This window comes from Hyperoodon ampullatus (assembly GCF_949752795.1).
Source record: "Hyperoodon ampullatus genome assembly, chromosome: 8".
Classification (NCBI taxonomy): domain Eukaryota; kingdom Metazoa; phylum Chordata; class Mammalia; order Artiodactyla; family Ziphiidae; genus Hyperoodon; species Hyperoodon ampullatus.
The window spans coordinates 114724905-114752822 of NC_136921.1; the positions used below are offsets into that span (position 1 = coordinate 114724905).

General features: G+C 42.3%; 1 protein-coding gene across 2 annotated transcripts in view; it reads right to left on the reverse strand.

The window, feature by feature from the left end:
• OCA2 (OCA2 melanosomal transmembrane protein) overlaps nucleotides 1-27918 on the reverse strand; it is a gene marked incomplete at both ends in the record, with an annotated part of 172560 nt that overhangs the window by 16063 nt on the left and 128579 nt on the right. For both annotated transcript variants that reach the window (XM_079710371.1, XM_079710370.1), the window contains 2 exons: nucleotides 22165-22269; nucleotides 22907-22966. In XM_079710371.1, the coding sequence (XP_079566497.1) occupies nucleotides 22165-22269; nucleotides 22907-22966 (165 nt within the window). The remainder of the gene's footprint in view (nucleotides 1-22164; nucleotides 22270-22906; nucleotides 22967-27918) is intronic.

The following is a 27918-nucleotide window of genomic DNA, read 5'->3' on the forward strand; positions in this document are numbered from 1 at the left end:
ATGTCATAAAAGCAACACCTCATTGCTTATTTGGGGAGATTGGATCACTCCCCATCCTTTTATCTCTGCAATAGGACTTCACTTGCATGCCTTCTGCAGTGGTCTCCAGTGAAACAGACAGATCTACTTCCCTACCCCACTGACTCTGGGCTTGGCCAGTGGTTTGTTTGACCAGTGGTGGACTAGACAGAAGCACCCCATGTTACTGTAAGCCCCTCTGAAGCTTCAGGTTCGGCTATGAGAAGAGCAAATCCCAGGAAGTATTGCCACCTCCTGGTGTCCCCAGAGGGAGGACATGTGGAAGAGCCCCATAAGCCCCAGCAGAGCCCTGACCAATGGGCTGTGGCCAACCCACAGACCTATGCACCTACGGTACACACTCCTCTTCCAGTCCTGCCAAAAGCTCTTCAGAGTGGCCCTTGTAGGGTCTGAGAAAGAGCCCTTCCTATTAGCTGGGTCCAAGGAGAATTTCAGTTCACTTTTTCATTCTTGGTAGCCCCAAATATTTACTGGAAGAGAAATGAGTAACATCCTGGGAAGTCTACTTCACAAAGAAACAGAAATTCCTGTCAGAAGGGGCCCCTGAGCAGTCCCCATGGCACATTTCAATCCTTGCTTCTGTTGTCTCATGATGAACCCAATTATTGTCACAGAGGCAATTTCAGACTTGAAGTCTTGGTTCTTTGGAGAAACGAACAAAGTAGGGCTTCTCCCAGCACCCAGTCATCAATGAGCAGAGCAAACACACACAGAGTGTGGCCACCAGGCACCATACACACCAAGCAGCATGCTGTCAGAAAAGGCCAACCTCCACCCTAAAGGACTTCATGTGCTAGTTGGCTCGAAGAAACAGACTTGAAACAACTAAGCACAGGATGCTGGGCCCTTGTCAGGGGTACTGAGGTGTAAAAGTTGGGAGGGGTCTTTGACCCTAGTGCTACTAAAAATCAAGACATCTGTTCCTGTGCACATGTTCCAAACCATATAGTTACAAGCACCAGATTCTGTTATAGGCTGATGGCTGCAGAAAGCTATCCACCAAGAAAAAGCCCTGGGCGAGATCTAGAGTCCTCTGAAGAAACTTCAGCAACATAGAGGAACAAAAAACTTGAGAATAAACACACAAAAATGAAGGAAAACAGCATTGGTCAGGTCCCCATTCCACACCCTCCAAGAATGGGCTGTTGTCTCACTGGCTTCATATCAAGTCCCAGAAAGCTTCATTTTGCCTGCATCATGCCATTCCCCAAGCCAACATTGCTCAGCACCAAGTGGGAACTTCTTATTTAGAAATAATTCCCCTCACTGGGAAACAGAAAGCAGGATGAGCAAACCTACTTCCCCAGCCTTTCAGGGAACTGCATGAAGGACCCACTTTTGCTTCACCCCAGCCAGAAACTGTCAAACCTGAGTTGTATAGAAGCAGTTAAGAACAAGGAAGAAAAGCAGGGGCTACCAGTGTCAGCCTCACACTAGGAGTTACTATGGTTTCCAGCGACCTGCTCTATAGATGATTCTGGTAGCTTTCACCACTGAAGAAACCAATGACCAGCACAGCTGCTGCAGACCTCCTGAAGATTTTAATGGTTTATGCCCCACAAGTATTTGTGTTCACTGACACAAGCCATCTGAGTCCCTTCCCAGTCCCTCACGCAAGACCCCACCATAGCCTGGGACCAGGACCAGTAGCCAGCCCACACCAGCAGCTGTGAAAATGCAAGATACCAGCCTAGAATCCTGCAGGTGACCACCCCCATGGTAGCTCCTCCAGCTGTGTTCTTATGCACCACTGGACTGACACCAGTCGCTGACTTCGACTTCCCACTCCTGTGGCAAGATCTTGCAGCCACAGGACTGTACCACAATAGCCAAGGCCCTCACAGTTGCTTGTGGGCCCTGGTTCAGCTCTATGTCCTGTCACTGGCTTATACTACTCTGCTCACCTGTAGCTAGCCACTCCAACTGTACACCTGCATGACCCCAGTCTGACTCCCAAAACTAGCCTCCACTGCCATGTACCCATGGCAAGAACCAGCAGCTATGGAAGTATACACCAAGAGCAGGGCCCCTGCAGCTTCCAGTGCAACTACAGGTGGCCTCAGTCCTTGCTGCTTCACCAGAACCCCATCAGTATATGCGTGTTTGTAACTGGCCCTTGCCACCACACAGGCACCTGCTGCTGGCCCCTGCAGCCAAGTGTATGTACACCACCAGCTCTGATCACCACTTTCATCAACCCTGGTCCCTAGCTGCAGGAACTGGAGGCACCACTGAGGACCACAACAGTCCTTGCAGTCTCTGTGGACCATCCACACCACTCAACAAGGACCACACAGTACCAATGATGTGGACTCCAGCATGCTGAGCCAACAAATTACCATGCACCCTGGAACTACAGCTGCCACATGCCCTCACAATTGGTGTCCTGTGCTCAGGTCATGGTACTCTCAAGCATGCCCCCAACTTCAGGTGAAGATATTTTCCATAAAGACTGGAAGAGATGGCTGCTTCTCCACATGTGCAGACACTTGTGCCAGGCTACAGGGAATAAGAAGAATCAGGGAAACATGACTCCACCAAAGAAAGAGTGTAAATTTCCAATGATTGACCCCAAAGAAATGGAGATTCAGGAATTGTCAGACACAGAATTCAAAATAATTGTTCTAAAGATGCTCAGAGAGCTACAAGAGAACTCAAGTAAACAATTTAGAAAAAATAGGAAAACAAAAGAAGAACAAAATGAGAAGTTCAACGAAGAGACAGAAAACATTAAAAAGAACCAAACAGAAATTTTGGAGCTGAAGAATACAATGACTGAACTGAAAAATTCAATAGAGAGCTTCAACAGCAGACTGGATTAAGCAGAAGAATCAGTGAGCTCAAAGACAAGTCATTTGAAATTATCCAATCAGAGGAGCAAAAAGAAAAGAGAATGAAGAGAAATGAAGAAAACCTACAGAAAAAAACCTATGTATCATTGTAGTCCCAGAAGGGGAAGAGAGGAAAGGGGGCAGAAAGCTTACTTAAAAGAAATAATGGCTAAGAACTCCCAAATCTGGGGGAAGATTTTGATAATCCAAGCTCATGAAGTTAATAAATCACCCCAAAATTTCAATCTAAAATATTATTCTCTAAGACACATGATAATAAAAGTGTCTAAAATCAAAGACAAAGAGAGAATTTTAAAAGCAGCAAGAGAAAATAAATTTCTCTCATACAAAGGAATCCCCCACAAGGCTATCAGTGGATTTCTCCGTAGAAACCTTACCAATTCACAAGAGAATGGGATGATGTAGTCAAAGTGATGGAAGAAAAAAAACTTGCCAACCAAAAACACTTTACCTAGCAAAGCTGTCCTTCAGAAATGAAGGAAAGACAAAGACTTTCCCAAACAAACAGAAGCTGAGGGAGTTCATTACCACTAGACCAGCCTTGCAAGAAATGTTGAAGAAAATTCTTCAAGCTGAAATGAAAACATGCTAATTAATAACATGAAAAAAGGAAAGTATAAAATTTACTGGTAGGTATACAGTCAAATTCAGAATACTCTAACACTGTAATGGTGATGTGTGAATCACTTAACCCTAGTATAAAGGTTAAAAGATGAAAATATTAAAATAACTATAGTTACAGTAACTTGTTAATGAAATCACAAGATTAAAAGATGTACATTGTGACACCAAAAACATTAAATGTAGTGTGAAGTAAAACAATAGATTTTTTGTATGCAATTAAAGTTGAGTCATTAGTTAAAATAGACTGTTATAAGATATTTTATTAAGCCTTCAGGTTAACCACACTACAAAAACCTATAGCATATACACACAAGATAAAGAGAAGAGAATGAAAACATACCACTATAGAAGACTATCAATTTACAAAGGAAGACAACAAGAAAGATACAAAGGAACTACAAAATAGCCAGAAAACAACAATTAACAAGACAGCAATAGTAAGTCCTTACCTATCAACAATTACTTTAAATGTAAATGGATTAAATTCTCCAATCAAAAGGCACAGAGTGGCTGAATGGATTTAAAAAAAGAAAAAAGAAAAACAAACACATGAGAAAAAACAAGTCCCAACTATATGCTGCCACAGGACACACATAGGCTCAAAGTGGATGATGGAAAAAGATATTCCATGCAAATGAAAACCAAAAGAGAGCAGAAGTAGATTTTTTATGTCAGAAAAAATAGACTTTAAGTGAAAAACTGTTAAGAGACAAAAAAAGTCACTATATAATAATAAAGGAGTCAATTCATTGATAGCTTTTACAGTTGTGAATATATGTGCATTATACATCAGAGCACCTAACTATATTAAGCAACTATTAACAGATCAGTGGATTTCAATGTCCTATGTAAAGAAAGGTCATCCAGACAGAAAATCAATGAAGAAATATTGTGTTTAAACTACACTTTAAAATAAATAGTCCTAACAGTCATATACAGAACATTCCATCCAATAGCAGCAAAATGCACATTCTTCTCAAGCACACACTGAGCGTTCTGCAGGATAGATCATACGTTAAGTCACAAAACAAGTCTTAAGAAATTTAAGAAGAAAGAAATCATATCAATGATCTTTTACAATTACAATGGTGTGAAACTAGACATCAATAACAAGAAGAAAACTGGACAACTTACAAGTATATGGAAATGAAACCACATGCTCCTGAAGAATCAGTGGGTCAAAGAAGAAATCAAAAGGGAAATCAAAAAATATCTAGACAGACCTTCAAGATGGTGAAAGAGTAAGACATGGAGATCATCTTCCTCCCCACAAATACATCAGAAATACACCTACATGTGGGACAACTCTTACAGAACACCTACTGAATGCAGGCAGAAGACCACAGACCTCCCAAAAGGCAAGAAACTCCCCAATGTACTTGGGTAGGGCAAAAGAAAAAAGAAAAACCAGAGACAAAAGAATAGGGACGGGACCTGCACCTCTGGGAGGGAGCTGTGAAGGAGGAAATGTTTCCACACACTAGGAGCCCTTCGCAGGTGGAGACTGCGGGTGGTGGAGGGGGGAAGCTTCGGAGCCACAGAGGAGAGCACAGCAATAGGGGTGCGGAGGGCAAAGTGAAGAGATCCCCACAAAGAGGATTGGTGCCGAACAGCAATCACAAGGCTGAGACATTTGTCTGCTCAGCCACTGGGGCAAATGGGGGCTGGGAGCTGAGGCTCGGGATTCAGAGGTCAGATCCCAGGGAGAGGACTTGGGTTGGCTGTGTGAACACAGCCTAAATGGGGCTAGTGCACCACAGCTAGCCAGGAGGGAGTCCGGGAAAAAGTCTGGACCTGCCTAAGAGGCAAAGGACCATTTTTGGGGTGTGTGTGAGGAGAGGGGATTCAGAGCTCTGCCTAAACAAGCTCCAGAGATGGGCGAGAGCTGGGGGTATCAGCGTGGACACCAGAGATGGGCATGAAATGCTAAGGCTGCTGCTGCAGCCACCAAGAATCCTGTGTGCAAGCACAGGTCACTATCCACACTTCCCCTCCCAGGAGCCTGTGCAGCCTGCCACTGCCAGGGTCCCGTGATCCAGGGACAACTTCCCTGGGAGAACACACGGCACACCTCAGGCTGCTGCAACATCACACCAGCCTCTGCCACCACAGGCTCACACTACATTCCGTACCCCTATCTCCCCCCAGCCTCAGTGAGCTGGAGCCCCATAACCAGCTGCTATTTTAACTCCATCATGTCTGGGCAGGGAACAGACGCTCTCAGGTGATGTACACACAGAGGCAGGGCAAAATCCAAAGCTGAACCCCAGGAGCTCTGCAAACAAAGAAGAGAAAGGGAAATTTCTCCCAGCAGCCTCAGGAGCAGCAGATTAAATCTTCACAATCAACTTGATGTACCCTGCATCTGTGGAATACCTGACTAGACAATGAATCATCCCAAAATTGAGGTGGTGGACTTTGGGAGCAACTGTAGACTTGGAGTTTGCTTTCTGCATCTAATTTGTTTTTGGTTTTATGTTTATCTTAGTTTAGTAATTAGAGTTTATTATCATTGGTAGATTTGTTTATTGATTTGTTTGTTATCTTCCTTTTTATATAAAGATATATATTTTTTTCCTTTTTCTCTTTTTGTGAGTGTGTATGTGTACGCTTCTTTCTGTGATTTTGTCTGTATAGCTTTGCTTTTACCATTTGTCCTAGAGTTCTGTCAGTCCAGTTATTTTTTTTAGTATAGCTTTTAGTGCTTGTTATTATTGGTGGATTTGTTTTTTTCATTTGGTTGCTCTCTTTTCCTTTCTTTCATTTTTAATTACTTTTAAATTCTTTATTTTTAATAATTTTTTATTTTAATAACTTTCTTTCTTTCTCTCTTTCCATTCTTTCTTTCCTTTCTTTCTTTTTCTTTCTTTCTCTTTCTCTCTCTTTCTTTCTTTCTGTTTTTCTCCCTTTACTTCTGAGCTGTGTGGCTAAAAGGGTTTTCATGCTCTGGCCGGATATCAGACCTGAGCCTCAGGGGAGGGAGAGCTGAGTTCAGGACATTGGTCAACCAGAGACCTCCTGGCTCCATGTAATATCAAATGGTGAAAGCTCTCCCGGAGATCTCCATATCAGCTCTAAGACCCAGATCCACTCAACGACCAGCAAGCTACAGTGCTAGAAACCCTATGGCAAACAACTACCAAGAGAGGAACACAACCCCACCCATTAGCAGAGAGGCAGACTAAAATCATAATAAGGTCACAGAACTCCAAAACACACCACCAGATGAAGTCCTGCCCACCAGAAAGACAATATCAAGCCTCATCCACCAGAGCACAGGCACCAGTCCCCTCTACCAGGAAGCCTACACAACCCAGTGAACAAACCTTACCCACTGGGGGCAGAAACCAAAAACAACGGAACTACAAACCTGCAGCCTGTGAAAAGGAGACCCCAAACACAGTAGGTTAAGCAAAATGAGAAGACAGAGAAATACACAGCAGATGAAGGAGCAAGCTATAAACCCACCAGACCAAACAAATGAAGAGGAAATAGGCAGTCTACCTGAAAAAGAATTCAGAGTAATGATAGTAAAGATGATCCAAAATCTTGGAAATAGAATGGAGAAAATATAAGAAACTTTTAACAAGGACTTAGAAGAACTAAAGAGCAAACAGACAATGATGAACAAAACAATAAGTGAAACTTAAATTTTTCTAGAAGGAATCAATAGACAAATAACTGAGGCAGAAGAACGAATAAGTGACCTGGAAGATAAAATAGTGGAAATAAGTACCGCAAAGTAGAATAAAGAATAAAGAATGAAAAGAATTGAGGACAGTCTTAGAGACTTCTGGGACAACATTAAATGCACAAACATTCAAATTATAGGGGTCCCAGAAGAAGAAGAGAAAAAGAAAGGGATTGAGAAAATATTCAAAGAGATTATAGTTGAAAACTTCCCTAATATGGGTAAGGAAATAGTTAATCAAGCCCAGGAAGTGCAGAGAATGCCATACAGGATAAATCCAAGGAGAAACATGCCAAGACACATATTAATCAAACTATCAAAAATTAAATACATAGAAAAAATATTAAAAGCAGCAAGGGAAAAGCAACAATTAACATACAAGGGAATCCCCATAAGGTTAACAACTGATCTTTCAGCAGAAACTCTGTAAGCCACAAGGGAGTGGCAGCACATATTTAAAGTGATGAAGGAGAAAAACCTACAACCAAGATTACTCTACCCAGAAGGATCTCATTCAGATTCAACGGAGAAATTAAAATCTTTACAGACAAGCAAAAGCTAAGAGAATTCAGCACCACCAAACCAGCTTTACAACAAATGCTAAAGGAACTTCTCTAGGCAGGAAACACAAAAGAAGGAAAAGACCTATAATAACAAACCCAAAACAATTAAGAAAACAGTAATAGGAACATACATATCGATAATTACTTTAAATGTAAATGGATTAAGTGCTCCAACAAAAAGACACAGGCTGGCTGAATGTATAAAAAAACAAGATCTGTATATATGCTGCCTACCAGAGACCCATTTCAGACTTAGGGAAACATACAGACTGAAAGTGAGGGGATGGAAAAAGATATTCCAGGCAAACGGAAATCAAAAGGAAGCTGGAGTAGCAATTCTCATATCAGAAAAAATAGACTTTAAAATAAAGACTATTACAAGAGACAAAAACAATACTACATAATGATCAAGGGATCAATCCAAGAAGAAGATAGAACAATTTTAAATATTTACACACCCAACATAGGAGCACCTCAATACATAAGGCAAATACTAACAGCCATAATAGGGGAAATCGACAGTAACGCAATCATAGTAGGGGACTTTAACACCCCACTTTCACCAATGGACAGATCATCCAAAATGCAAATAGAGAAGGAAACACAAGCTTTAAATGATACAATAATCAAGATGGACTTAAGTGATATTTATAGGACATTCCATCCAAAAACAGCAGATTACACTTTCTTCTCAAGTGCTCATGGAACAATCTCCAGGATAGATCATATCTTGGATCACAAATCAAGCCTTGGTAAATTTAAGAAAATTGAAATTGTATCAAGTATCTTCTCCAACCACAATGCTATGAGACTAGATATCAAGTACAGGAAAAAAATCTGAAAAAAATACATAAAAATTGAGGCTAATCAATACACTACAAAATAAGCAAGAGATCACTGAAGAAAGCAAAGAGGAAAAAAAAACTAGAAACAAATGACAATGAAAACACGATGACCCAAAACCTATGTGATGCAGTAAAAGCAGTTCTAAGAGGGAAGTTTATAGCAATACAATTGTACCTCAAGAAAAAGAAACATCTCAGATAAACAACTGAACTTTACACCTAAAGCAATTAGAGAAAGAACAAAAAAACCCCAAAGTTAGCAGAAGGAAAGCAATCATAAAGATCAGATTAGAAATAAATGAAAAAGAAATGAAGGAAACAATAGCACAGATCAATAAAACTAAAAGCTGGTTCTTGAGAAGATAAACAAAATTGATAAACCATTAGCCAGACTCACCAAGAAAAAAGGAGAGACGACTCAAATCAATAGAATTAGATATGAAAAAGGAAAAGTAACAACTGACACTGCCAAAATACAAAGAATCATGAGAGATTACTAGAAGCAATTATATGTCAAAAAAAAAAATGGACAACCTGGAAGAAATGGACAAATTCTTAGAAAAGCACAACCTTCTGAGACTGAACCAGGAATAAATAGAAAATATAAACAGACCAATCACAAGCACTGAAATTGAGACTGTGATTAAAAATCTTCCAACAAAGAAAAGCTCAGGACCAGATGGCTTCACAGGCGAATTCTATCAAACATTTAGAGAAGAGCTAACAACTATCCTTCTCAAACTCTTCCAAAATATAGCAGAGGGAGGAACACTCCCAAACCCATTCGACAAGGCCACCATCACCCTGATACCAAAACCAGACAAAGATGTCACAAAAAATGAAAACTATAGGCCAATATCACTGATGAACATAAATGCAAAAATCCTCAACAAAATACTTGCAAACAGAATCCAACAGCACATTAAAAGGATCCGACACAGTGAACAAGTTGGGTTTATCACAGGAATGTAAGGATTCTTCAATATAAGCAAATCAATCAATGTGATACACCATATTAACAAATTGAAGGAGAAAAAAACATATGATCATTTCAATAGATACAGAGAAAGCTTCTGACAAAATTCAGCACTCATTTATGATAAAAACCCTCCAGAAAGTAGGCATAGAGGGAACTTACCTCAACATAATATAGACCACCTATGACAAACCCACAGCCTATATCGTCCTCAATGGTGAAAAACTGAAAATTTTCCTCAAAGATCAGGAACAAGACAAGGTTGTCCACTCTCACCACTATTACTCAATATAGTCTTGGAGGTTTTGGCCACAGCAATCAGAGAAGAAAAGGAAATAAAAGGAATCCAGATCAGAAAAGAAGAAATAAAACTGCCACTGCTTGCAGAGCACATGATACTATACATAGAAAATCCTGAAGATGCTACCAGAAAACTACTAGAGCTAAGCAATGGATTTCGTAGAGTGGCAGGATACAAAATTAATGCACAGATATCTCTTGCATTCCTATACACTAATGATGAAAAATCTGGAAGAGAAATTAAGGAAACACTCCCATTTACCATTGCAACAAAAAGAATAAAATACCTAGGAATAAACCTACCTAAGGAGAAAAAAAGACCTGTATGCAGAAAACTATAAGACACTGGTGATAGAAATTAAAGATGATAAAAACAGATGGAGAGATATACCATGTTCTTGGATTGGAAGAATTAACATCGTGAAAATGACTATACTACCCAAAGCAATCTACAGATTCAGTGCAATCCCTATTAAACTATCACTGGCATTTTTCACAGAACTAGAACAAAAAATTTCAGCTTGTATGGAAACACAAAAGACCCCGAATATCTAAAGCAATCTTGAGAAAGAAAAACGAGCTTGAAGAATCAGGCTCCCTGACTTCCGACTATACTAAAAAGCTATAGTAATCGAGACAGTATGGTACTGGCACAGAAACAGAAATATAGATCAATGGAACTTGATAGAAAGCCCAGAGATAAACCCATGCACATATGGTCACCTTATCTTTGATAAAGGAGGCAATAATATACAATAGAGAAAAGAGAGCCTCTCCAATAAGTGGTGTTGGGAAAACTGGACAGCTACATGTAAAAGAATGAAATTAGAACACTCCCTAACACTATACACAAATATAAACTCAAAATGGATTAAAGGCCTAAATGTAAGGGCATACACTATAAAATTCTTAGAGGAAAACATAGGAAGAACACTCTATGACATAAATTACAGCAAGATAATTTTTGACCCACCTTCTAGAGAAATGGAAATAAAATCAAAAATAAACAAATGGGACCTAATGAAACTTAAAAGCTTTTGCACAGCAAAGGAAACCATAAACAAGATGAAAAGAAAACCCTGAGAATGGGAGAAAATATTTGCAAGTGAAGCAACTGACAAAGGATTAATCTCCAAATTTTACAAGCAGTTCAATATCAAAAAGACAAACAACCCAATCCAAAATTGGCAGAAGACCTAAATAGACATTCCTTCAAAGAAGATATACAGATGGCCAAAAAGCACATGAAAAGAAGCTCACTATTACTTATTAGAGAAATGCAAATGAAAACTACAATGAGGTATCACCTCACAGCAGTCAGAATGGCTGTCATCAAAATGTCTACAAACAATAAATGCTGGAAAGGGTTTGGGGAAAAGGGAACCCTTTTACACTGTTGTTGGGAGTGTAAATTGGTACAATCACTATGGAGAACAGTATGGAGGTTCCTTAAAAAACTAAAAATAGAATTACCATATGATCCACTAATCCCACTTCTGGGCATATACCTGGAGAAAACCATAATTTGAAATGACATATGCACCCCCAATGTTCTTTGCTGCACTATTTACAATATCCAAGACATGGAAGTAACTCAAATGTCCATTGACAGATGAATGGATAAAGAAGTTGTGGTGTGTGTGTGTGTGTGTGTGTATATATATACACACACATTATATATATATAATGGAATATATATATATCTATAATGGAATATATATATATTAGAATATGGAGTATATATATATGGAATATTACTCAGCCATTAAAAAGAATGAAATAATTCCATTTGCAGCAACATGGATGGACCTAAAGATTATCATACTAAGCGAAGTAAAGAAGACAGAGAAAGACAAATATCATATGACACCAATTAAATGTGGAATCTTAAAATAATGATATAAATGAGATAATTTATTAAACAGAAACAGAGTCACAGACTTCAAAAACAAACTTGTGGTTACCACAGAGGAAAGATTGGGGGCAAGGACAAATTATGAGGTTGGGATCAACATATACACAGTAATATATATAAAATAGATAATCAACAAGGACCTACTGTATAACACAGGAACTCTACTCAATACTCAGTAATAACCTATAGGGGAAGAGAAACTGGAAAATAATAGATATATGCTACATACCCTGAAACAAACCCAACATTGTAAATCAACTATACTCCAATATAAAATTTTAAAAAAACAAGCAGGAAGAAGCAGTGGTTCTGGGAGTTGGAGAGAGTGTGTTGGGGCACAGGGTGCCACCCAGGCAACACTGCAAGGGCAGGCACAGGACTTCTAGATTGATGGCTATCCTGGGACCATAATGAGTAATACCAGACAGTGAGCCCTAAGAGTAGAGGTTCCTCTGGAAAAGAAAATGTAAAGAGCAGAAGCCAGAAGGGTCTGTTTTGAATTTTTAATTTATTGACAACATTTGGAGTTGAAAATTTTAATAGAAAATGGTGCTATCCATCTTTCATTGAAAAATCAGAGAAGCTCACAGGCTATACCCACTTGCCTGCAGAGAAAAGATGCAGTAGGCTTTTACAAGCAAAGACAGATATTAACCTCCCCCTACAGCCACCACACCTGCTCCCCCTGCACCCACCACACCTGTCCTCCCTGCACCTGCCATATATATCCCGTCTGCACCCACCACATCTGCCCTCTGTAGCCACCACACCTGTCCTCCCTGCATGCACCACACCTGTCCTTTCTGCACATACCACCGCTGGTGTCATTGTGCACTTGTCTCTGTCTTGCTCTCTTACTGGTTGCCATTCTGTTGTTGATATCTGCTGGCTGTCCCCAGGTCAGACATTTAAGTTTGGGCACTCAGTCTATATGTAGAATTGCCCCATCCATTTCTGATAAATGAGTAAGCACTTGGGTCTCTGAGGAATACTCCACTCCTGGTCTGATACCTTTGTGTAGGATTTAATAAGTGCCTCAGACAAGCAGTAGGGACAGCTTTCATCTTCATAGGACATGGGAGTGGAGAGGGTAAGACTGCAGTAATGCACTGGCAGGCTTATTTATAGTGGATCAGTGCACCTCCAATGTACATGTGCAGACAACCACCTGGCATCTTTTCCAAATGCAGGTTCTGGCTTGGCATGTCTGGGTGGCCAAGCCCTCATTTCCATAACCTCCAGGGCTGCTGATGCCCAGACCCCACTTGAGGATGAAGGGCCATGCATCATCAATACAATGTATTCCTTTCCTTCCTTCTGGAATGCCTGTCATTACCGTGCTAGTTTTACTGGTCTCATCGAAATCTTACCTTTTTTCATGTTTCTGTTTCTTTGTACTTTTGCTCTGTACTTTTTAGATACCTCTCTCACTGGCTTCAAACCCACTAACTCAAGCCTAACACTGACTTTTTTCTTCTTCAATTCATTATTCAATATTTTTAGCTTAAAAGTTATGGGTTTTAGTTCCAGAAGCTATTTTGTTTGTTTGTTTAGTGCTTAAATCTCTGAGTATTCTTATAATTTATTGTTTGTTGTCCTATGTCTATGGGACGTGCTGTGATCAGTTTTCTCTCAGCCTGTTGGAACCCCAAACGTGCCACTTGTTTTTGTGGGGTGCCGTGGAGCTAGGATCCGGAGGTGTAGTGGACAGGTCTTGGGAATAGAATAGAATAGAAGGTGAATAACTCTCGGCCTGGGCACTGCAGGGCCCCCAAGGCCACCCTCCCCCACCAGAGAGGCTGGGCATAGACTCCAAGTGGGCAAAACTGCAACTAACACAGCTTGCCAAGACCACAGAGAACAAGCTGCTGGAGTCCTGCCAGTTTATTGTTCTGCTGTCACTTCTCCTTCTCTGATTCTGACCTTCTTAGTTTGCACAATGGTGCAGCTGGAATTCAAGCCCAGACCCACCTCCTCCAGACCTGAGCTGTCAATTCCTACATACGCTAATGTTATTAAACCTAGTTGCAATTCACTGGACCAGATTCAAGCCTCCACATTATTTTGTTCCTGGATATTGTAGGAAAGGATGAGCTAAAGTAGAAATGAGATTACATAAAAGCTAAAGTGAATGTGAAATACTTCTCGCTTTTACTACCCTAAAGGGTGCTTTTGTTTGTCAGGGGTTACAGCAGTCTGCCCTCTGCCCTAACACTTCCTGTGGGTCAGGTGGTGGGGAGGAGACTACAAAGAAACCCAGAGAAAAAGGATGCATGAGAACAAACCAGCCATGAAAAATGACTTCCACATAGAGGCTGAATGATAATACAGATAATGATGAAGAAGTCAGTGAGAGAAAACCCACAAAATTATATTTTGGCACAAATTACCATTCTTTGAATTGAACATCCTGGACAGGAATAATCATATTTTAACTTGAAAATTGTCTGAGAATTCTTCCTGTTTAATCAAATGAGGCTGAAAAGGTAGGTTTAAATGGAGAAAGACTGTCAGGGAATTCTCAGTCATTAGCAGTGCATTTTAGTTTTCCAGTACAGTCTCTAGGGTGGTGTACTGGGAAGCCTAAAATAGCTGCCCACAAAAGCAGATCTGGGGTCACCTGTAGCTTCCACAGCTCCCTGTCAACTGCAGATGGGAGAAGAGGAAAGAAGGAGAGGTGGGCAGACATCAGACGGATTTCCTTACGTGGAAATATTTGTTAAAATATCGGAATATTTCCACACCAATGGACGAAGAGCCACCGTCCACCATACCAGTTACTTCCTCTGCCTCTGTTCCAAATAAGTATGGAATTAACACGGGCACATGGGGTGAGAGGGGAGAGGAGGCTTCAAGCTTCCTGCTTCAACGTCTCCCTCTCTGTCCTGCCTCCACTGATGGAATATTCATGGATGGAATATAAATATTAAATTGATTTAATAGTGTGTTTAGTAGTGTCACCATTTAAGATACGCAAAGCTCAAAATGAAGGGGAGGACCCAGGCAGGGGGATTAGGAAAATTTTTTTATTTTTTTTTGCGGTACGTGGGCCTCTCACTGCCGTGGCCTCTCCCGCCGCGGAGCACAGGCTCCGGACATGCAGGCTCAGCGGCCATGGCTCACGGGCCCAGCCGCTCCGTGGCATGTGGGATCTTCCCGGACCGGGGCACGAACCCGTGTCCCCTGCATCGGCAGGCGGACTCGCAACCACTGCGCCACCAGGGAAGCCCAGGAAAATTTTAAAGAGCAAATCTAATTTCAAAAAAGCCATGGGATGCTCTCTCATAATCTGCCCATGCTCATGTTGGAATTTTCACTGAAGCCCTGTCCAGATGACTTGGATAGATAAACTCATCCATTCTAGTTCTTTCCACTCTGGATATTATAAGATAAGCAAAAGTTCAAGAAAGTGATCCTGACAGTTATAAACCAAGTCTCTGGCATTTCCTGAATTATTTGGTGTTCTTCTCTGATCACTGGAAGAGAAATATCACGAACAAATGTGAAGTGCTTCCTACCTGCTATTCTCAGCTCACCGTTGACAATGTGAATACCAGAGGAACACCCCCAAACTAAAGGCACGCCCTGGAGAGAAGACACCACCCAAGAAGACAGGAACTTTTGTCTAACTCACTTCCTTAGAATAATGCTCATAATTTTTTAACAAAAAGAACTTTCTGAGTAGGTGCTTCACAACCTTTTCAGGCGCAGCCTCAGTCTCCCACTGAGGCATTGGCCAGCACTTCTAATCATTGGAAATGGTGACAGCATCTGGCAGTTTTCTAACCTTTTTAAATAAGGTTTCAACGCTGTTAAATCTCATGAATTTTTGCCCTGTTGACCTGGAGGATGACACTGGCCAGAGCTGTGTTCTTACAGCAGAATGGGGTTGAGCTCAAACACAGGCAGCTCTGCAAGCCTGGCAGCAGGGACCCCAGTCAGTGTTCCTGTGTTTTCTCTTCATGTCTGATGGCCACGGGCAGGCAAACCTATCTCTACCCTTGGATTGACCTGACAGTATTTCTACAGGATGTTCTTGGGTCTCCTTGTTTAGTCCTCAAGGAAAATAGGAAAACTGAGAATATGGGAATCTCACCAAAGTAAAAATACACACAGCAGACAAACCCTGAGCAGCCCTCCCCAGGCGCGTACAGTGAGGAGCAGGTACTCTAAGGGACATTTGGTTGGAGCTGGCCTCAGAAACAGTCCAAGAAACTAGACCTCATAGAGTAGAAGGGGCACTACCTTTCTAGAAATGCCCGAACTCTGTAGGTCCATGCAAGTCAGGCCAGACCACAAAGATTCTGGAATGCAAAGGATGAGGCCAGAGGTACAGAGGGACACAAATGACTGCCGAGATCTCAGACAAGAGCCAGAGCCTCCCTCCCTTCCACACACTCCAAGTTCCGAGGGCTTCTCCGGCGTGCAGAGTGAGGATGCTCCTGGTTGGGAGAAGGGCTATGAAATGTGCAGGAGTTATCCTATCTAGGCAGGAAACCTAAATCACTTCCCCAGGACCCATTCATGTCATTGCATCTGTCAGAGGCCAGAAGCAGGGGAGATATCTATATACATATGGATTTTTTATGAGGACAATTGCGGGGCTGAAATTGAGGAAGCCCCGTATCCACAGGGCAGGCAGCAAGGAAGGAAAGATTATGAACACCTGCAGCCCACAGGCTGGTGGTCAAGAAGGAAGGTCCAAGGGAAACAGAACATCTGAAACTCAGCAGAACCCTGTGGGGCTCCTGGGGACAAAAGCCTTTCTGTGTACGCTTCCCTGAGTTCCAAAGGGCAGGTTCAAACAGGTGCTAATCAGGGAAGGGAGGGGATGCAGTGATAAGGGAGGGTCAGCCAAGAAACACTAGCGCAGCCTTGGGGCAGGGTCCTGGTTCCCGCTCAAGGGATACACATGCAATATCTTTGAGCTCTTCTGCCAAACTAAAACCCCCACCAAATGGAAGATGTTAACTACTTGGTGAAGCACTCTTCATTCCAGAGAAGGTCACAATTCACCCATCATTACCTGATGCCAGATGATCTCTGGATTGAAGGAATGTGGTCCCTGCACGCATCCTGATCCTTATCAGCAACCCCACCCTGGACTATAAAACTCCTCACAAACCACCCCTCCCCCCAGGTTGGACACACAGTTTTGAGGGCATTAGCCTGCTGTGGCCCCCTTCGCCTGGCAAGTCAATAAAGCTTTTCTTTTCCACTTCACCCAAAACTCTGTCTCTAGATTTCATTTGGGGTTGGAATACGGAGGCCAGATTTGGCTTCACATCTGCCAACTTTGGCAGTGTCTCCAACGCTAATGCATTCATAATATCCATCTATTCCCAGGGCCTTCTCAGGGCACACCAGAGATTCCCAGTGCTGATGCATTCGACCAGCATCTGGTGTCTCCAGCCAGCAGTGATAGTAGCTGCCACAGGGAAGGAGAATACAGAGAAGGGACAACCTCCCACGGGGGGAACACAGAGGGCTCTATGTCAGTGAGACCAGCTCTCAGGAAAAGGGAGGAGAGAGTCGAGGGGAATGGCTGTTACCAGCAGCAAAGAATATTGTAGGCAAAGGCACAAGAAAGATGCCCAGTGTCATGCTGAGGAAAGTGGCACCAGCCCAACTGGAGAGGAGGGTGTGTCTCAGATGGCAGGGAGGTCTAGTAGACAGATGGTGCAGCAATACTGTCTGTGACTCTCAGAAACACAGCGAGCACTGAGGTGCCCAATTCTCTCAGTGAGAGTAACAGAATGTTGCCAGAGGACGATAAGCCAAGGGTGATGTGAAGGAAGAGCTACTTTGGAAAAATTAATCTACTGTGGTGTATTTACTGCTTTATTCATACAAACACTTGTTAACTATCTTCTTTGTACCAGGCACAATGCTAGTAAATAAGGGAATGCAGCTGCAGACATGTCTTGACAATCAGTTTAATGACTACCTTAGTGGAGTTATGTGTAAAGTGTTATAGGACCCCAGAGGACAATCGAGCCCTTGCACGGAAAGTACAGAAAGCATTGCAGAGAAGGCATTTAAGTAAGTACTGAAGCAGGCTCTGAGGAACTCCTATGTTTGAGGAACTCTATTTCATGAGCTCTGGCTCCCCAAGGCAGAAGCCGGAAACTCACTTTCCCCATCCCCTTTGTAGCTAGAACAGGCATGTGACATGGGCTCCTCCAATCAGACACTTCTACGTGAGAATCAGGCTTGGAGAATTTGGAGAAATGTGACAAGGTGTGCTCAAGGCAGAGTGACAAAGGCCCAGGTACTCAGCATCCAGCATTGGGAGAGGGAGCCCAGGCAAAGCAGCAGAAGTTGGGGGCTTCATGGGGCAAACCCTACCCAGGGTGTCCTTCAGAAAATCCATGAACTGTACACTATTCTTAGATAAACTCCTAATCCTCTTAAACTAACTAAAGTAGGTTCTGTTTGTCGACTGAAAAAAATTACACAACCTAAAAGTTGAGAGTTATGTTGTATTTGGTGGATATTCTTAGGAATTCAAGCCCAGGAGGCAGGATCTCAAGTAACCCTTAGAAAACTGCTCCAAAGAGGCAAAGGGTGGGGCGGGGGTGGTGGAACCAGGATATATAGGAGTTTTACAACAAAGGGCAGGTAGTCTGAATGTCTAAAAATTATTGCTAATGAAAGAAAACCAGGTATCTCAAGTTAAGGAATTTAGCGCTTTTCCATATACGGGAAGATGCAAGAGTCTGGGCTCATTGAAATCATTCCTTTGATGTGCACCTCAGGTATTTGGGGCTAGTATCCTGTGTTTTCACATCCTGAGTTCCCTCAGGGCTCACCGTTGTGCAATCTGATGGCTGCTAGATGGCAGGTATTCTTTGTTTCCTTCCTGAGTCCCCTCAGGACTCACTGGCTCACCACTGGAGGTGGCGGCAATTGCTGATGACTGTGACATCCTTTGTTTACTGATATTTGCCGGGCAATATTTTATTTCTCATGTTGATTGCAACTGTTGTTTGAAATGCAGATACAACTATGTGCATTACAAATAGAAAGATCCCCACTAAAAGACTTCGGAATAAAATCAGCACCATCCAAGCCAGTTGGAGGATGAGATTTATCAATCAAAGAGAAATCAGAAAATAACAGGGAAAAAAGAATCAGAAAAGAAAAAGCATAATAAATGCAAAACCATAATAAAATAGTAGAAATAACCTCAAGTCTCTCAGTCAACACAATAAATTTAAACATGTTAACCAAAAGGGAAAGAGTAAAGGAACAATGTAGGTAACTAAATAGTTAATCCTACTAAGGGATTGTAAGTAAAGAAAAAGTATGGGAGACTTCTGTAAAGTAATGATCACCCAAGAAAGCAGGTTTGCTTAATCACAAAACCAAGCTTAGCAACAAAAACACACAACAGAAACATGAGACATGCCCCAAAACAATAAAACAATGGTGGCATGAGACCCACATCCTGTCCAGTGAGCTCAGTAAGTTAAGAATTCCTAGGACATTCTCCTTTGCACACACTATAAACAAAAATATAAGGAAAAAGTGACATTATGCTAAAACCTGAGATGATTTACAATTTTTAACATATGTTACTGCCTTTTTGCTCATTTCCATTGCACCATGACAGTCCTGGCATGACCATGTAGGGACAAGAAAACTCCCCTGCCCAACCCGGAGGAAGAGCTGATGATGGAAGCTTGATGTCTACTCAAGAATGAGGAAGAAGGTGGTCTTGTCCCCTTCCCACGTTTCCTTTAATTATAAAACTGGAGCCCACTAAGTTCTTGGGTGCAGCACCCTCTTGTAAGCATCACAAGCATCCTATTCTAATAAATCACTTTTCATCTATCACTTTGTCTCTCGCTGAATTCTTTCTGTGCTGAAACATAAAAAACTAGAGCTCCTCAGAGCCCCCTGAAAAGCCACCTAGCAGTTTCAAAACTCTTAACAGAGATGATCTGCTTGGAATTTTAAAAATCCATTTGCATGTTGTTTTAAAAAATACAACTAAAAAGGGATTTAAAACACAATTTTAAAAAGGTTGAAAATAAAGAATTGGAAAAAGATAAACCAAGTAGAGGCTCAGAGCAGAGATGAAGAGAGACCTTACACAGTGTGAAAGAAACCACCATCCCTAAGAGATACAGATAATGAACCTCTAATGCCTAATCCGACTGCACAATACTCAGAAACATGTATTGAATTGTCAGTTGAAATAGATAAATCAGTAAAGTGATTTGCTCTATCAGAATTGATTGATTAGAGAAAGGATGAGTGAATCTAAAGAAGCTCTAACAGTACAGTCAATGTGCTTGTACATGCGGGCATGTGCAGAACTCTGCTCTCACATGGGGCAAACTGGCCACATGCTGGGTCAAAGGGCATTTCAGGGGTGTCTAAGTATGAAATCCTACAGACCACATCTCCTGACCGCCACAAAAAATGAGAAAGAAGTGGCGAAAAAGACAGCCAAGTGAAAAGGAGGGAGGAAGGAAGCAAGGGACAGTGGTGCAGACCTAACTGCCTGCCCAGCTCTCTGTGCTGCATATTTCCCAGGACGCTGCATCTGGGCAGGGCCACGTGTCCACTTCCCACCCAAGGACTGTGACAGGTCACTTCAGATGCCACTTCCAGACTAAGGGAGAAACCCAAGTGGCCCTCCTCTGATGCAGCCATAGTGGATACCATGTGTTGACATGGTAAATTCAGGTGGCAGAGATCTGTGGGCTGCAGGAAGCTCCATGCCATGCAGCTGCTGCTTTGGTTTCTCAGGAGTTACTTTCCATACCATGTTGACTCACACAAACTACAATCTTTCTTTTAATCCTTTCCATAGTGATATGCCCCAGATTTATGAAGGTAGTTCCCTCAGGAAAGGTAAGGACATTGGGGTTGAGGGAAGGAACAGAGAATGTTACATTCCTCTATAATGTTTTATTTCTTAAAAACAAAACAAACAAGAAAACCCGAGGCAGAGGGAATAAAACTTTCCTCATTTTGGGTGGTAAGTGTACTATTTGTTATCCTACCCTCTGTGATTCCTTTGATGTATTTTTTAAATTTAAATTTTAAGTAATTATTAATATTTGGGGAAGAAAAATACCAAAATTGTCATATTTTTAGAAAGTAGAGGAATCTGAATTTTCAACAGTAGGGACCATTTTGTTCAGTCCAAGAGAGAGTCTGGGTCCTGAAACCTGGAAGCCCCCGAGAAGGTGGAGTGCATCAGCTGTGAGCATGCGGGGCCTCGAGGAAGCACAGAAAGGTTTGCTGATGAAATTCTCTGGGCTGCGGCTACATAGAGTTCAGATGCACGGGGTCTTCTACAGAATCTATTTCAACTAAGAAAGGGATTCACACGCAAGCTGACCTGGCATCTCAGAAGCCCAGGACTCTGCCGCTTTAGCCTGCCTGAGAGGTTCTGCTGCCCCTAGCCCTCTGCAGGACCACAGTAATGACAGCACCCACTGAGCAGTAACAGCACATTCAACAACATCCAGATGACTCTTCTAACTCAGGGATTCATGAAGAAATAATAATAGCCACAGAATTAATTCAGAATTACCAAACACAGACCCTGGAAGAACAATAGCTAGGTAACTGGAGCATCAACGCAGCAGACACTGTGATTCCAGGCAATGCATGGTGACATAGAGTCCCAGTCACCCTAAGGTCCTGTGCGAGAGGAGTGGCCCTCAAGGTCACAAGAACAAGAGTTAAGTCTCCTCTATCGATAATCCAGCCATGAGGAGTGTTCATGTATGCCCAGCACACCTGGGACACCAGGTGCTGTGACAGGACCCAAGGTACCTGTTCCCACCTTTATGCTGTCATACCAGGCATTCACAATTCTGCCCTAAGTTGAGCAATCAGTGACGTCGGAAGACACAGCAGGAACAGCCCTGTAAAAGTCCTCTAATATGGACCCCCTAATCTTGACTTGGGTCAAGATCACACAGAGAATTCAAAATCTTATCCAGGCCATGGCACCAGAAGCTACCCCAGCTAGTTAGAATAGCTTCTGCATTTGTCGGGAATAAAGGGTGAACACCTTCAACCAGCCTCTGTCTTTGGTGTGTTCCAATTTTCTTTGAAGAAAGAAAGAAAGAAAGACTGTCTTTTCCATGAGAGGTGGCAGCTCCCAGTCAGACTGACCTTGAAACAACGAGCCATCCTGGGATTCACTGCCCACAGCAGCTGTAGGCCTCAGCTCCCAGCTGCTGCCTGGGATCCATCACATCTGTCCCCCTAAACTGTGAGTGCAGTAAGGGGACAGGGCTCATTCTCTGCTTCCTCTGGAAGGAAGGGTGAATCCAGGTTGTGTGCAGGTGAAACCTGGGCCCTCATCACATGGAGGAGACTGTGACTCACCATGGTTGCAGTGAATGGTATGTTGTCAATCAGGGACGATGCGATGGCTGAGACCCAGACCACCAAGATGATGGCAGCTGCAAGGCGCTGATCTTCTGGAACCATCTGGAAGGAACAGATAAGAGCAGGGCAGTGTACCATAGCTACATAGATCACACTCACTGAGGATCTGATGTTAGGACATGTGAGACTCAGAAGGGACCACAGGGCTCTTGGTCCTTCCTCTTCCACACAAGGAGAGCAAGGGAGACCCAGGTGTGCAAACAGGACCAACTGGGCTTTTCCGACCCCTACCAGGAGCCTGGGCCAGGGTCTACAAGTAACTGACAGGAGTGACTCCCAATCATGTTCAAGCCAACCAACCCTTGGGGGCCGGGACAGGGTGGGGGGCAGCAGGTCCAGTGTTCCAATTCCTGGTGGGACACCAGGTGACACACTGGTCACAGTGACCTCACTTCCCGTGTGGTGACCCTAGGCTGCGACCTCTGTGCATCACTTACTGAGACTGCTGCTCTCAATTTTCTCCTTCCCAGAAAGGTTTTAACTAAAGGCTAATAGCAAAATTGCAGGCATCTCTAATTATATATTCTTTGAAAAAGTCTCTTTTCATCTCTTAGCTACACAGGATACAACAGGTTCCCTGATATACTTTTTTATATAATTAATGTGACCTATTCTTGCCAATTAAAAAAAATCAAAGGAATAGTGGCTGGAGCACATTATATTGCAGTATTTAATGTACCTTTATTAGCAAAGCAGTCTGTTCTCCAACATACTCTATTAAGTGGAGATGTGCCAATGCCTAGAAGAAATAGAGGTATGATAAGAATCAGTTTAAAACTGAGAATATATCAAATTTTAAAAAACATGTCTTTAAAATGAAAATAAGTGAACATGGCACTCTCATTTTTTATAAAAGATCAAACACACAGTCTATAAATAATTTACTATCTTATATGCACACTGAAGATTCATTGAGAAGAGAGCACAGTAGCAGAGGCAGGAACTTCTCATTAATTTGAGTTAATATCCATGCTAAATTTACATCTGGATGGAAGGCCATTTCTTTATTTTAAGATTACTGTATAGGAGTACTGTTCACCTGTACATAATGAAATATCTTTCCATATAGAATGTCTTGCAAGTAAGTTGCATTTCAAATTCCTCTTTAAAGTTAAGCATCACAGAGTTTTAGAAGAATATAAAGAAAATGCATGGTTTTCATAACTTTCAAAGAAACATCTATTTAACTGAAGCATGTACTATTTTCATAGTACTAGACAGATTCAGAAAATTGTGTCCAGAGAAAGGTAGGAAAGAAGATTAGATGGAGACATAAGTTCAGGAGCCATTCTGCTCTGTCTGCCCACTTTGTCCCAGCTGAGGAGGAGATCTTCTGCTGTCCATGACAGATCCCAGACAGGAAGCACCGAGAGGGAACCAGACATGGGGGTGACATAGCTACCTAGCACCTCTCAAATGTGGCCCTTTCACTGTGATGTCATCATGGTAAATGATTACAAATACTGAAAACATCAGCTTGACTATGTTTAAAAAAGAAAGTCAAGATATGAGGAAAATACAAATAGCCAATAGATACTCCTTTATAAAATGACAAATGAGATAACTATGTAACACCTAATTCTATCAAATCTAAAGCTGTAAATATATAATATATACTCTACACTTCAGCAAACTAAAGTTTATGTATAGCTGAAGATTATATGCATCACTTGTCTCCTCCATCAATTTATATAGTGAAAAGATGATTGTATAATATAATGTAAATCCCTCACAATATGAAACACAATTATCCTTCTGTTGCAGTGACTAGTTGCAAAAAGCTGGTTCAGCAATGACCTGACATCCCTGTCCCATTGAAATTAGACAAATACAATAAATCAATGCCACTACTTTTTTCAAAATGAGGGACTAGGAGGTCTTAAGGTCCCTTCTGCAGCTAAATAAATAGACCCTGGATAAACCACACTTTTAGGGCATTACTGGATTAGCAAGACAATGTAATGTTTTCCAAGGAATCTCCCTTCCCATGAAAATATTCCTTGAAGCTGGCTGGGAGCTGCAGACTTGAATGGCAAGGAAGGATGAAATTGCCTTGAGCTTGATGCCAACCAAGGGCTGAAGTCAGAGCACTGAGGTGTGAGCAGCAGCAAGGTTCTGGCTGAAACAGGGATTCTCACACTGCACTGACAGCCTCGAAACAGGCTGAAAAAATTATCCCCTGGCATCCAACAGAGGCAAACAAAAGAAGTTTCTGGAAGAAAGCACCCCAAATGTAGCCTCTCAAGAGTCCCACAGATTAAGATCAAGTAACAAAATTATAATCTAGGGTCATCAAGAATACAAGAAGACAAGTAACAAGAACAAGAGCAGAAATAACCAAAACAGATTTGGATATACCACCAACATGCAAGAATGAGAATCCACAGGTACTGGATATAGTAGAGGAATTTTGTTTAAAGAAAAGAGAGTTGGGGCTTCCCTGGTGGCGCAGTGGTTGAGAGTCCGCCTGCCGATGCAGGGGACACGGGTTCGTGCCCCGGTCTGGGAGGATCCCACATGCCGCGGAGCGGTTGGGCCCGTGGGCCATGGCCGTTGAGCCTGCGCGTCCGGAGCCTGTGCTCCGCAATGGGAGAGGCCACAACAGTGAGAGGCCCACGTACAGCAAAAAAAAAAAAAAAAAAAAAAAAAAAGAAAAGAGAGTTGAAGAGTGTAATAGTAACAATTAACGTTTGCCCTTGATGAGTTAAGAATATAAACTGTCATCTCTAGAGTAAACCACTAAAAGAGAATGTAACTGTCAAAAAGTGGGAAATCAAATTTTACATAACCCTTAATCAACTCAGATTAAAGGAGAAAAAAAGATTGAAGATAAAAATATACAAGGTCAGGGAGGCCTTCAAGATGGTGGAGAAGTAAGACGTGGAGATCACCCTACTCCCCACAAATACATCTATATGTGGAACAACTCCTACAGAACACCTACTGAACTCTGGCAGAAGATCTCAGACTTCCCAAAAGGCAAGAAACTCCCCATGTACCTGGGTAGGGCAAAAGAGAAAAGAAAAAACAGAAACAAAAGAACATGGATGGGACCCAAACCTCTGGGAGGGAGCTGTGAAGGAGGAAAAGTTTCTACACACTACAAAGCCCCTTCACTGGTGGAGACAGGGCGTGGGTGGGGGGGGCGATTCTGAGCCAGGGAGGAGAGCGCAGCAACAGGGGTGCGGAGGGCAAAGTGGAGAGATTCCTGCACAGAGGATCATTGCTGACCAGCACTCACCAGCCCGAGAGGCTTGTCTGCTCACCCGCCGGCCAGGGCAGGTGCGGGCTGGGGGCTGAGGCTCAGGCTTTGGAGGTCAGATCCCAGGGAGAGGACTGGGGTTGGCTGTGTGAACACAGCCTGAAGGGGGCTAGTGCACCACAGCTAGCTGGGAGGGAGTCCGGGAAAAAATCTGGACCTGCCTAAGAGGCAAGAGACAATTGTTCTGGGGTGCATGAGAAGAGGGGATTCAGAGCACCGCTGATACAACCTCCAGAGACTGGCGCAAGCCATGGCTATCAGCACAGACACCACAGACAGGCTGGAACACTAAGGCTGCTGCTGCAGGCACCAAGAAGCCTGTGTGCAGGCACAGGTCACTATCCATACATCCCCTCCCGGGAGCCTGTGCAGCATGCCACTGCCAGGGTCCCGTGATCCAGGGACAACTTCCCTGGGAGAACACACAGCACGCCTCAGGCTGTTGCAACGTCATGCCGTCCTCTACCGCTACGGGCTCGCCGTGCATTCCATACCCCTCCCTCCCCCCAAGCCTGAATGAGCCAGAGCCACCTAATCAGGTGCTACTTTAACCCCTCCTGTCTGGGCAGGGAACAGACGCCCTCAGATGACCTACATGCAAAGGTGGGGCCAAATCCAAAGCTGAACCCCAGGAGCTGTGTGAACAAAGAAGAGAAAGGGAAATCTCTCCCAGCAGCCTCAGGAGCAGCAGATTAAATCTCCACAATCAACCTGATGTACCCTGCATCTGTGGAATACCTGAATAGACAACAAGTCATCCCAAAATTGAGGCAGTGGATTTTGGGAGCAACTGTAGACTTGGGGTTTGCTTTCTGCATCTAATTTGTTTCTGGTTTTATGTTTATCTTAGTTTAGTATTTAAAGTGTATTCTCACTGGTAGATTTGTTTATTGATTGGGTTGCTCTCTTCCTTTTACATATATATATATGTGTATATATATATATATATATATATATACACGCACACACACATATTTTTTTCTCCGTTTTCTGTTTTAGACAGTGTGCATGTGTATGCTTCTTTGTGTGATTTTGTCTGTATAGCTTTGCTTCTGCATTTGTCCTAGGCTTCTGTCTGTCTTTTTTTTTTTTTGTATAGTTTTTAGCACTTGTGATCATTGCTGGATTTGTTTTTTGGTTTGGTTGCTCTCTTCTTTCATTCTTTTTTACTATTTTTTAATTTTTAAAATATTTTTTAATTTTAATAATTTTAATTAATTTGTTTTTTATTCTCTCTTTAGTTCTGAGCCTGGTGGCTAACAGGGTTTAGGTGCTCCGGCCAGGTATCAGGCCTGAGCCTCTGAGGTGGGAGAGCCAAGTTCAGGACATTGGTCCACCAGAGACCTCCCAGGCCCATTAAATATCAAATGGCAAAAACTCTACCAGAGGTCTCCACCTCAATGTTAAGACCCAGCTCCACTCAATGACCAGCAAGCTACAGTGCTGGACACCCTATGCCAAACAACTACCAAGACAGGAACACAAACCCACCCATTAGCAGAGAGGCTGCCTAAAATCATAATAAATTCACAGACACCCCAAAAAATACCACCAGACACGGTCCTACCCACCCGAAAGGCAATATCCAGCCTCATCCACCAGAACACAGGAACCAATCCCCTCCACCAGGAAGCCTACACAACCCACTGAACCAACCTTACACACTGGGGGCAGACACAAAAACAACAGGAACTACGAACCTGCAGCCTGTGAGAAGGAGACCCCAAACACAGTAAGTTAAGCAAAATGAGAAGACAGAGAAATAACACAGCAGATGAAGGAGAAAAGTAAAAACCCACCAGTCCAAACAAATGAAGAGGTAATAGGCAGTTTACCTGAAAAAAAAAAATAGAGTAATGACAGTAAAGATGATCAAAAATATTGGGAATAGAATGGAGAAAATACAAGAAACGTTTAACAAGAAGAACTAAAGAGCAAATAAAAAATGGTGAACATCACAAAAAATGAAATTAAAAATTGTCTGGAAGGAATCAATAGCAGAATAACTGAGGCATAAGAACGGATAAGTGACCTGGAAGATAAAATAGTGGAAATAACTACCACAGAGCAGAATAAAGAAAAAAGAATGAAAAGAATTGGGGACAGTCTCAGAGACATCTCAGACAACATTAAATGCACCAACATATGAATTATAGGGTTCCCAGAAGAGGAGGAAGAAAAAGGGACTGAGAAAATATTTGAAGAGATTATAGTGGAAAACGTCCTTAATATGGGAAAAGAAATAATCAAGCAAGTCCAGGAAGCACACAGAGTCCCATATAGGATAAACCCAAGGAGAAATACGCCAAGAAACATATTAATCAAACTATCAAAAATAAAATACAAAGAAAAAATATTAAAAGCAGCAAGAGAAAAGCAACAAATAACATAAAAGGGAATCCCCATAAGGTTAACAACTGATCGTTCAT